The sequence below is a fragment of the Lycium barbarum genome, chromosome 12 (genome assembly GCF_019175385.1).
Source record: "Lycium barbarum isolate Lr01 chromosome 12, ASM1917538v2, whole genome shotgun sequence".
Taxonomy (NCBI): Eukaryota; Viridiplantae; Streptophyta; class Magnoliopsida; order Solanales; family Solanaceae; genus Lycium; species Lycium barbarum.
The window spans coordinates 95,626,605-95,641,371 of record NC_083348.1 but is presented as its reverse complement, the minus strand read 5'-3'; the positions used below and the strand labels follow the sequence as shown (position 1 = coordinate 95,641,371).

The 14,767-nt window shown below is 37.4% G+C and overlaps 1 protein-coding gene across 1 annotated transcript; it reads right to left on the bottom strand.

Annotated features, from left to right (window-relative positions):
- Positions 1 to 7,227: 7,227 nt before the first annotated feature.
- LOC132622208 (COMPASS-like H3K4 histone methylase component WDR5A) lies at positions 7,228 to 13,759 on the bottom strand. The gene is made up of 2 exons (XM_060336772.1): positions 12,713 to 13,759; positions 7,228 to 7,763 (listed from the first exon to the last, which is right to left on the bottom strand). Exons 1-2 carry the CDS (start codon positions 13,367 to 13,369, stop codon positions 7,470 to 7,472), a joined length of 951 nt encoding a protein of 316 aa, XP_060192755.1. The 5' UTR covers positions 13,370 to 13,759; the 3' UTR covers positions 7,228 to 7,469.
- Positions 13,760 to 14,767: the final 1,008 nt, after the last annotated feature.

The following is a 14,767-nucleotide window of genomic DNA, read 5'->3' as shown; positions in this document are numbered from 1 at the left end:
AGTGAGCATTTTCAGCTCTTGTTTAGCACCAGGCAGGCCCGTGATAGTTTCCTAATTGCATAAACTAAAGCAAAATCAACTTTAGATAATATGACAAATCGCTAAAATCATAATGAAAGTTTCGGTAGTACGATTTTTTCATTTTTTTTCTCTTAAATATTTTATGCAACAGACGGTGCTAAACTGATTAAATTTTTAGCCATCCTTATGTATCAATAATTTTTAAAATTGACTAGCCAATATGGCATAATAAAATAATGTTTCAGTAGCTGTAGATTCCGTGAATAATTTTCCTACTCTATAAACTAGTTGACCGGTCCACAGTCCACACGGGCCACATGCTGACTATATTATAGACTAGTCGTACACATCGAGAAAATTATGTGGCATATTTTCACCAACTGAGACTGATCCATAAGCTCCGTTTGGCCATTTGAAAACAAATCTTCATATTCTCAAATTTTGGCTCAAACCTGCTTTTTGGATCAAAATTTATGTTTTGACCTTTTCAAAACTTTTAAAAACTACCCCAATTTTTTGTATTTTATAAAAAAAAAAAAAACTAATTTTATCTACCATGTTCCTCCATTAAAGTCGTATCTACCATGTTTCCACAATTAAAGCAATTTCTTGGGCCCAAGACTTTTGTAACACAAAATAAATTTTTGGAACCAAAATAACCCATTAAAAAAAAAGAACCAAAATAGGACCAAAGTGTAGTTTTACACTTAACTTCTTTTACGCGTAAAAGCCCTGAAATAAAACGACCCCTCCCTTCTTCCTCATCACTGGTCCCCCAATTCAAAAAAAAATAAAAAAAATCAGCCATTAAAGGTTGCTTTCCGAGGTCCCACGCGATCAAAAACATCGTTTTCTTGTTGATTTCCGACCCAAAAGTCAATATTTTTTGTATATTGAAGTCTACGAACAAGTTTCTTCGCAATAAAGCGGCGTATAATTTAATTCAAAAACTCAAAATCAAAGCTTCAATCTAGGTATTTTACTACGATTTTTCTATTACATTATTGACCTAAGCATTACTATTGTGTATATTTGCGGATATGGACAAAAAAAAACCTTTTACGCACTTTTTTTGTGAGCAAAAGGGCTGTTTCTGCCCGTTTTTTCATTTTTTTTGTGCGCAAAAAGGCTGTTTCTGCCCCCTTTTTTTAATTTTTTTAATTTGTTTATTTGTTGTTAATTTGTTAATTATTTATTAATTGTTTATTTAGTATTTGTTAATTGTTAGATTAGTTATTTCAATTGTTAGACTAGCTAATTATTTATTTAGCTTTTGTTAAGCCAATTGTTTATTTGTTAATTATTTGATTAGTTAGTTAATTGTTTATTTATTAATTATATGCTAATCGTTTGCTAGCTAATTGTTAATTTTTTGATTTGTTAATTATTAATCTTTATATCTTTAATTGTTAATTTAGTTATTTGCTAATTAGAAATTGAAAATCCTTAGTTTAGGATTCAATCCTTTGTATAATTTCTCGGTAAAAGATTACATAACTAATACTACGTATTAGAGATTAATTAAAAAAATAATGGTTAATTTAAAATGCGTAAAAAATATACCACTTTAATCCTTACTTCATGTATTAATGATTAATTTAAAATGCCTAAAATAGATAGGACACCTCCATGGAGCCTGAGCCCTTCGACAACAGAGGGGTACTTTATCTACAACATGAGCATAGGTCCCTGTATGTATGGGATGGACTGGTATCCTCTAGTAGAGTGGTCTGTACCCGTTCGGGGGAGTCAGCATGGGATATTCCAGAGGCTATTCCCCCACATCCTCGTGTCATAGATATACTACGTCAAGGCGGTATCTATCGGTGCATCGAGGTTGGTCGATTTGTGCACGATAGGGCTCTAGTGACGGCCATGATTGAGTGCTGGTGACCGGAGACCCATACATTTCATCTCCGCACTGGCGAGGTTACCATCACCCTGTAGGATGTCGAGGTGATTTTTGGTCTACATATTGATGGACAGGCATTGTATAGAATGGAGCCTCCACACCTGTCGTATCCCCAGGAGTTGACTAGGCTCACTGGTTTCGTGCCTCATCAGAGGGATATGCGTGGACAGAGTCTGTTGTTACGATCCTCCCTCCATGCTCACTTGCGCCTCATACAACTGCAGCATCCGATTGGCGAGGCGACGCCTCAGGTTGATGTTGACCGTCGTGCTCGCTTATATCTTCTCATCATATCCGGGAGCATCATGTTCCCGAACACGTCGGGTGCGGATATGAGCATGAGGTATCTGCTCTTTATTGAGGATCTAGACCAGCTAGGATGATACAGTTGGGGCGCTGCTGTCCTTGCTTACATGTACAGAGGATTTGATCGAGCCTCTACGGGCGAGAGGCTTGAGGTCGCTGCATTTAACCCTCTTCTTCAGGTAATATATTTAAGTGTGTGTAATAAAACACTAAATATATTTTTTCGAAACGACGACTGATAAATAATTTTTTTGATGACTATGACAGATATGGGTGTGGACTAGGTTGCGACCTTTTCAGCCCATAGCTGCTCACCCTCCCAATGACTATGTTGCTGATGATATGCCATACGCGCGGAGATGGTCGCGAGGCCATACCAGAGGTGTAGAGACGCACCATGTCATTCTCCAGTTTAGGGATCAGTTAGACCGCATGACGGCGCCCGAGGTAAGTTTTTTTTATTTAACATTAGTTTGTTATTTTTGTTAGTCTTTTACTGTTAACTAGTTGAATTCTTTTTATAGGCTTTCATATGGACGCTGTATGATCAGATTTTGGGTCAGCTGCCGACGTTTTGTAGGGCTGGTGAGCACATGCGGATGGCACGGTGTACATTGATCCATATGGACATCGTTGAGCATCACACGCCCAACCGCGTGTTATGACAGTTTGGGCATGTACAGAACATACCCGCGGCTACACGTTGGGAGCACACCCATTATACCAGGAACTAGCGTTCGATCGACAATGCGGCATGACGGGCACATATGCACCAGGAAGTCAATGCATGGAACGCGAGAATGACGACTCTAGCGGCGGTCGGACATGACACTTCGGTCCATGAGTACATGACGTGGTACATTCATATCACTCGCTTCTTGATTGCCAACCCCTCGACGCCTTGTCCTGATGGCCAAGGATATACATCACTCTCAGGAGCGTATGAGGCGCTTGTAAGTTTTATTAGTCTTAAACTTAATCCATCGTCTTATTATGTATTACTTTACGAATTTATTCAATTCTTAAAATTTGCAAATATATGTAGCTATGGATGACTCTGATGATACGCCATGAGAGCATTCCTCGTACGGAGTCCACTGACCCCAGGATAGCGGCATATGCAGCACGGATAGTTCAGCTTACCGACACTGGTATGACACGGGCACAGGAGTGGCATCGTGTCGATGAGGATGTTCCAGAGCCTGCTCCAGAGCCTGTACCAGAGGGTGGTCGGGCTGGCAGAGGTCTAGTAGATGAGCCTGACGATATAGCTCGTCAGGCTCCGTCGGCTACAGATATCCCGTCGACTTCTTCTTTCAGGCGGTCGACTTCACAGAGACCTGGATATACGCCAGAGATGTTCCCACATTATGATCCTTGGTCATCATTTCCACAGGTGCTAATTAGTGATCTACATGTGGGAGACGGAGATGAGGACATAAACTTGGATATTATTTTCGATGACTACTTTCTTCGTTCTACAGCCAGGCCTACGGCACCATTTGCATCTCTGACTCTGCGGGTCGCTCAGGAGCCCTCTCACATGCCATCTCAGGAGCCCGTCGACACACAAGTTTGTTTTTTTACAATAAAATAATGTATTAATTAATTATTTTATTAATCTAAACTAAATTATTTACATGTATTAGAGGTTTATTATTCTGCGCCTGTGGACCCGTCTCCTCTTGTTCAGATTAACCCGTCTCCACCTCTAGCTACAGCTCCGGGTAGCGCTCAGGAGACCATTGACGAGCCAGCTAAGGAGCCCTCTGACCAGCCATCTCAGGAGGCCATCGACACACAAGTTTATTTTTTTACAAAGAAATAATTTATTAAATAATTGTTTATATGTTATTTCATGTTTAGTTTATGAAACATTAAATGGTTTATATGTAATTTCAGGTTCATTCTTCTGCTCCTGTGGTCCAGTCTCCTTTGATTGAATCATCTCTTGAGGCATCTAATGAGGCTACTCAGGTGGAGACCGCCGCCGTCTCCCACAGGAAGCATATTTTCACCCAAGGCCTGAAGAAGGGAAGAAAGGATGATCATGCCATAAATCATGCTGTCATTAAGAAGAGGAGAGAGGATCCTGATGATAGTGAGGGTGGTGGGGTTAGGAGGATCCTTAGGCCTTAGGAGATTGTGTATTTGTAAACAAAATGTACATTTTACGTTAATATTATATATATATTTGGGTATTATTTTTTTAATGATAATTAGTTATTTTAGTATTTATTGTCGATTAATAATAACTCGTGTGACGTCCTATATTAATTAGAACCCTATAACGACGATCTAAATGTATATGTATAACAAGTTTTCAAACTTACTTCGGAGCACTTTACAACTCCTAAAACGACGATCTAAATGTATATGTATACTTGATGTAATGAGTCGATATTATTGTATACTAAAAAAAATATTAAGTTCTATATAAAATATTTATATTTCGGTGTTTTGAAACATGACTAATTTTCGGTCAAAGTATGGAAAAAAGCTTAATTTTGAGTTTAATTTCCAAAGAAAGGCTGGGGTGCCCCGGGAGAGGGTTTCACGCACAGATTCTGTGCGTGAAGCCTACTTTGGTTCTTTTTTTTTTTTAACGGGTTAGTTTGGTTCCAAAAATTTATTTTTGGGTTAGAAAAGTCTTGGGCTCCAATTTCTTCTATAAAGTGAAAATTGTTCGTACAATATGGGAAAATTATATTAACGAATAGCTACTTACTACCGTCGTTTTTTTCCTTGCATGGACGGATCTTTGTATTGTAATTTGATTTGTAATAGCTAGTAAGTGTGTTATTAGCAATTGTTATTAAAATAGCATGTTCCGCATAATTTGGGATTAGCAAGTATGTATGTTTTGTATGGTTGGGTGTTGTTGATAGTTTTTAAAACTTAAGGATATAAGTAATGTTTTATGTTTTCCAAAACAAAAAGTGAAATATGTTTTGAAAAATTATGGCCAAACACATTTTCAAAACTTGAAAAACTTCACCAAATCAAAATTTTCAAATTTTTGGCTAAACGCTAGCTAAGTTAACAGTAAGAGCATGCCAAAGTTCTTCGATCCGCTCCTAATATTAAAAATATATAAATAAAAAAGCACTCATAGAATGGATACTAATAGCCAGTATAAGTAGAATTATTAAAATATTTCGACAATGTAAAATGTGGCAAACGACTTCCAACAATGTGGAGATCGGCCAACCATTAAAGGGAGGAGAAAGAGAACCATTTTAGTACATGCAATAGCAATTCTTTTATGTTTTAAATTTTTCTTCTTCCTACACTTAATTTGACACTGCTACTTGCTCCTCCTTTCATCTAATTTATGTAACCGTGTTTAATTGGCATGAAATTTGAGAAAAACAGACGTTTAAAGCTTATTACGTAAAATATGATATAGACATTTAGCGGTAAATGAGAAATTATTTTTAAGCATAGAAATATTTCATTCTTTGAAGTATTAGGTTACAGAATTATGTTCCAATACTTATAACCTGGAAAGATTTAGCAACTCAAGTTGATTTTTTTTAACATTATCAGCATGCATAAATTAAAGTTTAAATAATTCACAGGTTGTCATCTTATTGTGACGGAGTTGCTCCTATTAATCTGATCTCAGCAGACTTATCTTTTGACATGCTTCTCACAATGAAATGGATAGCCTTTGTTTTTGACTTTTTTCCAGTAAATATGTTAGAGCTCATGCGTATCTGTAGGCACACCATCAATCACTTCTGTTATTCCACCATAAGGACATGAAGTATTCCCAACTCTTACGTCCAAATAAAGCAACATGGAGCCTTTGTAAAAGTTACCGTCGACGACGAAAATTCTCATCACAGAGCATTAGTTTTAAGGAAACTATAAAATTGGATCTAGTTTGCATCAATCTTAGCCCTTAGGTATTGACTGTTGAAAATATCATTATTTTTTAAAGTTTTGTTACATGAGGCGTAATTATATAGAGAGTTTGCTCCAATGTGTTTTCATTAGTCTCATACTTGTTTATTTTTATGAGTTGTGTGCTAGCTTTCATGGCGCGCACTTTCTTATTGTCTGATTTATTTCAGGATCTCTCGTCATCAGATCCCTCCACTGACAGATAAGAGTGAAGAATCCATTAATTTAAGATTTAGATCTCTCTCCATTTTGGTTGAATCTCTGTGCATTTCATGGGAACAGCTCATAATTCAAATTTCAAACACAAACCTCCATGAAGTTTAAAAAGAATAGTATCATCATTTATTGTCTAGCGCTATCAGCATCGACAACTAACCTAATCAGGATTCTGGTCAAATCAAATCCCAGGATTTGTATTTCGTTGAAGTCTATGTCACATGTAATTGCAATGACCAAAAAGTTATAGAAAGAACCCAAGAGAAAATGTCAAGCGATGAAATTCAGCTTGTAAAAATTCAATCACAACATCTAATCTCTAGACTTGATAATAGTATGTGCTTTGAACTGAAAGGTTTATCTTATATGTTCACCTCTCCCTCTCCGGTAGAGGTAGAGAATTCAAATGATAATAAATTGGAGTTGTTATCACTAAAGTGCAAATCACAGACTCAACTGAACCTAAACCACGTTATTGTTGGATGAAGCTGGTAGAGAACATCACTTAAACCTTCTATCACGATTAATCGAGAGGATGGATCACCAAGCAGGTATATAACAAATGCATGTAGACCCCGCTTGCAACTTTAACAAAAAGAGGCATAGCTACATGATTTTAACTAAAATGAAGGCGCACGCCACGACTTGTTCACTGAGTTCTTGTTAAGATTAATAAAAGTTTTAACAACCAGAAAGATTTCCACATCATTTAGAAAATCATAATCCCAGAGACAGACAGCATCAAGCCTAAGCCATCTGATCCATAGTGCGAACTAGCAAACGTCAAAAAAGTTTCTTTTTTCTTCTCTTTTCTTTTGGGGGCGGGGGTTTGGGACAGGAATGGAGAGGGGTGAGCCACAAAGTAAAAGTTTCAACTTGAAACAATTTCCATAAATCTGATACACCTATTCATCTTGTTAAGCAAATTCCAGGAATACAATAACTAAAATGACAACTGCCAGGATCTAAAAGATACAAAGTTTTTACCTCATGGAGAGACTGACAATAACTCATTCTCGCAAGCAAGGCAAGATGGATGCAGCAAATCTGCAATATCACCACCTAATTCAACTGCACAAATGTCTTGGAGTAAGTAAAAGAATAATTAGTCTTCCCCCTGAGTCCATATCTTCACAGTCTTGTCATTCCCAAGAGAACCAGAAGCAATCATGTTCTGAGTAGGGTGGCATGCTACTGAAATTACAGTATCAGTATGACCTTCCAATTTTTGAACTATCTTCCTTGACTGAAGCTCCCACATATATATGCAATTATCCTCAGAACCACTAACGATATATTTCCCATTTGTTATGGAAAATGTTGATGAAACGCAGTACTTCGAGTTGACATGGCCCGAGTAAGTTTTCAGAACTTTACCAGTCGAGAAGTTCCAAAGCCTCTGCAAAACAAGGGAAAGAAAAGTGTACAGAGGTCAGTAAGCACGTTAAATAGCAGTCTCCTCTTCGTTAAATTTTTTTTTTTTTTTTTGAGCTAAAGGTAACTAGTCTCCTCTTCGATATTTTTTTTGAATAAGTCGTTAAGCAGCAGTTTTTAGGCAATGAAAATTTTGCAGAGGCATTACTCTTGACACAAACATGTATTCACACATTCGCAAACCAATCTCACTTGTAAAACAGTACACATACTTCTGTGAAAATTAAGCAATACTAATCAGCTTAGCTTGAAAATAGCATTGCTATTTGAAAATGCATGGAACACATATGCCAAGATGTAATAGCTCACTACTAGAGGAAACTGAACTTTGAAAAGAAACAAATTGAGGGACAATTTTTTTCCTGAGAGGAAACTGTTAAAACTTAAGAGGAATGATGAACAATTCTCGAAGCACGTGCCAAACTTTGTACAACGACTTCACTGTTAAGGGTTTGCTTTACTGAAAATACACATTGCAAACAGGTGAATTCACAGATCAGATACTAGCCTTCTCTTGGAAGTTGCATGCAGACCAACAGAAAAAACCACAGCTTGAGATATATCTGAGGGCCAAAACATATATCTACTGCAGTTTGATAAAAACTTGAGATGGATTCTCATATCATAGAGATATCAGAACAGTGTTCTGGAAAGCGAGAAGCGAAAAAAAAAAAGTGATGAGGGGCGTGAAGTGAAGGGCACACATTTTTCAACTGAAACGCAATTTAAGACAAAAATAAAAAATATTAAATTTGCATAGATAAATAACCACGAACACAATATAAATAACATATTAAGCAAATCCTCCAATTCTAAAATTAAAAATACATAATAGTTACTAGAACTAGATAGTCAATAATCTTCATAACATATTAAGCAAATTCAAAACCAAATCCTAAAGAGTCTTCAAGAATTCCAAACTCTTGAAGTGTCAAACTGTCATTATTATATTTCTCGGAAGAGGAGAAGAGAAGAAGAGAAAATCAAAGACGAAGAGTAGAACATTTCCGGCTTTGGTTTCATGAAAAATCGAAGGAAGAGGAGAAGAGATAAGAAAGAGTAAGGGGAGAAGAGAAGAAGATAAGAAGAGAAAAAGAAGAAGAGGAGAACTTACCTTGAAACCCTAGAATTTGAGGAGAAGAGGAGCAGCAACTTCGAGTAGCAGCAGCAGGACGAAGATGCCTAAGTCCATGTTGCAATTGTTTTAAGATTAGAACTAAAATTAACCCTTACTTCAATTAAATTTCAAAAAGTCCCGCTTTTTTCGCTTAAACAACGCTACATGCCTCCTTTTCTCACTTCTTCTACTGAAGCGCACGCTTTTCTATTCTCGCCTCGCTTTTGGACATAAAAGCGTTGGACCCAACGCCTCACCTCGCTTCACGCTTTAAGCGCTGAAGCGAGCGCTTTTAATAACACCAGAACCAGACAAAGCTTGACTACATAACTCCAACCCAGCATTTCCTAGATGACTAGAAAAGCAGGATGGCGAATAGGTCAACTGTTGTCTTCTCTTATTAAAAAATCTATAGGCATACCATCTTTAAAAAGGATAAATAGATCTTATAATGAATTCAATCCCCGATTTCCATTTTAGAATTATGTAATTAAGGGACACTCGTTTCATTTAAGACATGAAATTGAAATATTTTCCACTTCATTTCATCAATTTTCGCTAAGAACTCAGAAGTCAAGTTTCATTTAGTGAATAATTAATCGTTTTGACGTACAGTTTTTACATATACGATAAGTAGAAAAGCAGTAGAAACTAGAATAAATAGTGCAATAACAATAAATGCCAGAGTATTTACTTCCATAATGTCATTGATTTTTTACTTCGCAATAACTCGGGATTTAGTAGATATCCGGACAAGGTAGGAGTGGCCCCCGTAGATGATAAGATACCGGAAGTGAGGCTAAGATGGTTCGAGCATGTGAGCAGGAGGGATGCAGATGCGCCCCCAATAAGGAGGTGTGAGAGGTTGGCCGTTGTAGGCTTGCAGAGGGGAAGAGGGAGGCCGAAGAAGTATTTTTTGGGTGGGGGGTGGGGGGGGGGGGGGGGTTGGGGTTATTAGGCAGGACATGGCGCAACTTAGCTCACGGAGGACACGACCCTTAATAGGAAGGTGTGGAGGTCGAGAATTAAGGTAGAAGGGTAGTGGGTAATCGGGCGCTTTTCATTTCCTTTTCCAGAGTTTTAGCATTATTCTTGTATTTTTCTATTTTTCAGATTTCTATTACTATCTGTTATTTCTTTAGCCGCGGTTATCTTATTATCTTGCTATTGTTTTTGCTTGTTGCTAATGCATATTTTTTGTCCTTCTATGAGCCGAGGGTCTCCCGGAAAAAGCCTCTCTACCTTCCTAAGGTAAGGTCTGCGTACGTACTACCCTCCCCAGACTCCACTTGTGGGATTATGCTGGGTATGTTGTTGTTGTAATAACTCGGGATTTAATCCCATAGAGATGATGAATCCCTGGCTTGTAAATTCAATGAATGAATACCTCCCCGTGATCTTGAACCAATATCCGAATACTAACCACAAAAGCAACTCTATCAAGATAAACGGTTCAGGGGATCGACAAGAAAAGGAACGCACCTTAAAGGACACCGCTATATCTTTTTGGCTTATTCAGAACAAATGAAATAGGAGATTGTTTCTAATAGCAAGAACGAGGTTAGGATTACCTAATGGTAGCTCTTATTTTCATTTTTTAATTTCGGTAAAAAGCAAAAATTCTCATCCGTATGAGTAGGCAGGGAATATACATGCTTTTGATACCATCTTACCCAAAGGCGGATGCAATGTTGCGGCACCGGCATCATCTGAACCCAATACTTCAGACGTGGAGCATAACTTCATATGTAAAAGTTCATTAAAATAGGAACAAACAGTAGGTCTGAATCCATAATTTTATGAACATGATGGGTTACAATACTGAGAACCTTAAAGGTCGAACCCATTGAGCTTAATTCCTAGATTCGCCTCTGATCTTACCTTGATATGATAATAATGAAATATTACTTTATTTATTAAGATAGACAAACTTCCACCGCATTTCCTGAAAGATGCAATGGAATCTCATCTTCATTTTAATCAACTTTTTCTACTAATAAGTAAGCTTTTGCCTATAAAATTTTGCTTAAAGAACCATACTGGAACAAAGTTATAAATGTGCATAAAATTCATCTGTCTTAATTTGTGTCTTCTTGACTTACTTGGTTCAGCAGTTAATTTTATCCATATTGATATAAAATATGGCATACAAACAAATCAAATGATATAGACTAACATGCTTTGCAAAAAATGAAAAAGAAAAGTCTCGACTAATTCTACAGGATTTGAGCTCGAGACCTCAGGCTTCTTTACCCACTTTATTGACCACTAAGCCACATCCTTAGTGCAAAATAATTATTCCTTTCCTTGGTACCCAAATCACCAAATATCCATTCAAAATCAAGAAACAAGACAAAAGTCGACATTTAAGGCAGTTCTTCTTTTGTTTTAATAAATGCGTTTGCAGCCTTTTCCATTCTAAAGAAACTGATTGTTATTTTCTGCTAGGTGAATAAAAGTTCATTATTCAATGAGAGAAAAGAAGAGGCCTCCGACATGCAAAAAATCATTATCCTGCTAATGTTTTGATGTCGGATTTGTTCACACACCAAGCCGTTTCCAGAAAAGGAAATCATACAATAGATCCCACATGCTTTTTGGTAAGAGTAGGGCATCCCTTATCCCTTCTTTTTACTAAAGAGAAAAAGAAAAAAAAAGAAACAGAAGCATAAATGAAGGTCTTGAATATACATGGACGCATATACTGGTATAAAGAAATTAAAAACTCTTTTGATACTCAAGGATATGTCTTGGGCCTTGGGTAAAAATATTTGATGGGGGAGAGCCAAAAGAATGAAGAAACATAGAATACAATAATTGATAAAGAGTCCTCCAACCAAGCTCCCTTTTGGAGGAGTAATTAGAATGGAACAATTGATGAACCTGTTGGTGGTTCCCAATAAGTAGACAATGAAGCTTGTATAGCGAAACCTTGCGTGAAGTTCTAGACATACCAGCTTCATTCTATATATTGACTTGGGGTGTGATTGGGGGGTTTGGGCGTGGGGGGTTACGGGGGGATCAAGGTCTGGTAGCACTTTCGTAGTCGTACAGAATGAAAAGTTCATCAATATAATCCAGTGAAGTATCCCTTCATGCTACTTTCAGAATCTTTCGTAGATAAATCCAAAGAACTTAAAACCAATTCTAACAGATCAAAGTAGTATTAAGAACCTTCAACATGGTCCCCCAAAGTTGGACTAAAGCATAACTACGAAGAGGTATCCAATCCAGTTTACCATAACTTCTAAATTCACAGTATTGGTCAAATTCCAGGGAAGTTAACAGATCAAAATTGATCAAAAACACGTGAAAAAGCAAAACCCGCTGGGAATAGCATTGGGTTGACTGACGCGTTACCAAAAATTCCAACTTTAATATTTCATATTTGGATCAAATTTTGCCTGCTAAATGAAGTAATGAACATGATTAGATACATGATGCATACAGAACTCTAGGCTTGCCCCTAACAGCAGTTCCAATTCCACAGCAAAGCAAACTAAAAAACAATACGCTGCGACTGAAGCACTTGATCAACATATGCGTCTTAAGGCTTTTTATCATTAAAGCCTAATACCGCCACAGCATAGAACTTCAGAGGTTTTTTTTTTACTTAATCAGCTCAAAACAGCATAGAACTCAACCTTTATATTTTATTCAACTGAATAGAAAAAAGGGAGCTCTGCATTCGCAACTCACAGCCAAAATTCAGTATGTAGAAGCAATCTGAATATAAATTGCCACTGGGGAAAGAACATAGAAACAAACCCAAAAAAAAAAAAAAAACAGAAACTTACCAGAGTATTATCCAAAGAGCCAACGAGTATAAACTTCCCATTAGGCGAAAACTTAACAAAACTAACAGGTGGATTTTCATCATCAATAAGAGTCTTCATACAATGGCCAGTAGAAGCATCCCAAATCCTACACAAGCCATCATAACTACTCGAAACAATCAAGGACCCATCCCTATTAAAATTCACAGCAGTAACAGGATCCGAATGTGCAGGCAACACCTTTAAACACTTGCCAGTCTTAACATCCCACAACCTAACAGTCTCATCAAACGAACCCGAAACAAGCATATTACTCTGAGGATTATAATTAACACAGAAAACATAATTCGTATGACCTGTTAGGGTTTTAACATGGGAACCAGTAGAAACATCCCATAATCGAACAGTTTTGTCATCAGAAGCAGTAGCTAAGTGACGATTATCGGATGAGAATGCCACGTCGGATATGCCCTGTTCGTGACCTAGGAATTCGTGAAGAAGAGAGCCGTCGGTGACGGACCATGTTCGGGCGGTTTTGTCGGCGGAGGAGGTGGCGATGAGGTTGCCGTCATCGGAGAATTTGACGGAGGAGATGGCGCGTTTGTGGCCGGAGAGTGTGTGTTTAAGGCTGTAGGGTTTGAATGAAGAATCTGATGAAGGCTCGTTAGTTGAAGACATGGGGTGTTAATAGTTTAGGGTTTTTGAGAGGTTTAAGGAATTGGAATGTTAAACAATTCAGGGAACTGATGTTTGTCGCCGGGGACAACCTCAACCTTGGATAAATCCGGGCAGAACTCCAGTTGTCTGTCTTCTTTTTGCTTTGAATCTGTTTTTTTTTTTCTTTTTTTTTTTGTCATACATGTGCCTCGCCAAAAATATGATGGTTGCGAATAGCTTATTAAACCTGCTTCCTTTTTTGTCTCAGAATCGTTACTCTCGTTAACTTGTGTGATCTAATTTATGTGATCAACGACATATTTTAGGGGCTTAGGTAGTTAGGCTTCTAATCGATTACCCTTATTCAGGTTAGGTAGGGGAAAGCCTTTCAATTCATATTTGAATGCAAGGGAGAATGGCATATCCGAACCAAAAATGGAAAGAGCTTCATCCTGATGGATTTCGCGTCACGGAACGAGTCAAGAAACTAAAGATGTTTCCAATACTAATAGCAGTTCCCGCTGAAGCAATTGTAGCAGCTCCTATATCCACTAAATTTGCACCTTCTAACATCGTTTGCTCACCCAGTAAAAAATATAGTTGGTACACAGGCTATTGATTGTGCATCTCGAGTAGGTTGAAAGAATTGCTAAGAAGAAGGGGAGAGTGTCACAGCCAACTCAAAAGAACCCAAATTTCTGACCAAGACAATCAAAGATAGCGGTGGGGGCGTCGTGACTATCACCGCTAATCCTAGGTTATCAGGGGGCGACTAATATCAATTCAAGCCATTTCATGAATAAAATGTGACCAATTAAACAATCAAGAATCAAGAAAATTACTTGTGACTTCCTCCCTTCATTATTCTATTCAAGTGGAAGGCTTTTATTTTTAACAAAGTTTATTTGTCACTTGATTTCTTTTGCAAACTTCAAACAGCTCAGTTGACAGCAATGCCAACCATGCGAGAGTAGTGATTGAAATTTCAAATTTTACGTTGAGTACCTCAAATAAGTCATCAATATCCAATAGTAGCAAATTGCCTTGCTAGAACACGTTACTTCTACTTGCGATTATATATGAGAGCATTATAAAAAATTTAAAGGAAAAAGCAAAGTGAAAGGAGAACTATACGTGCATATTTAAAAAAATATCTAATTCTCGACAATTTGAAACATTACTTTGCTAATGAGTTTTGGTACTATAACACACCCTGGAGCATATATTAAGCACGTTACCAAGTTCCAGGAAATGGAAATCCCAGTAGGCGACCAGGATTTGTGTACGTCATCATGTTCTCAGTAGAAAATACTTGTGCTTTCATAGAGTGAAACACACACAGTTTTTCTTTGTTGTGATAATAGTTGGATCAATATTAAAAGGAAATTGGATCGCATGTCATCACGGAAGTACCAGAAA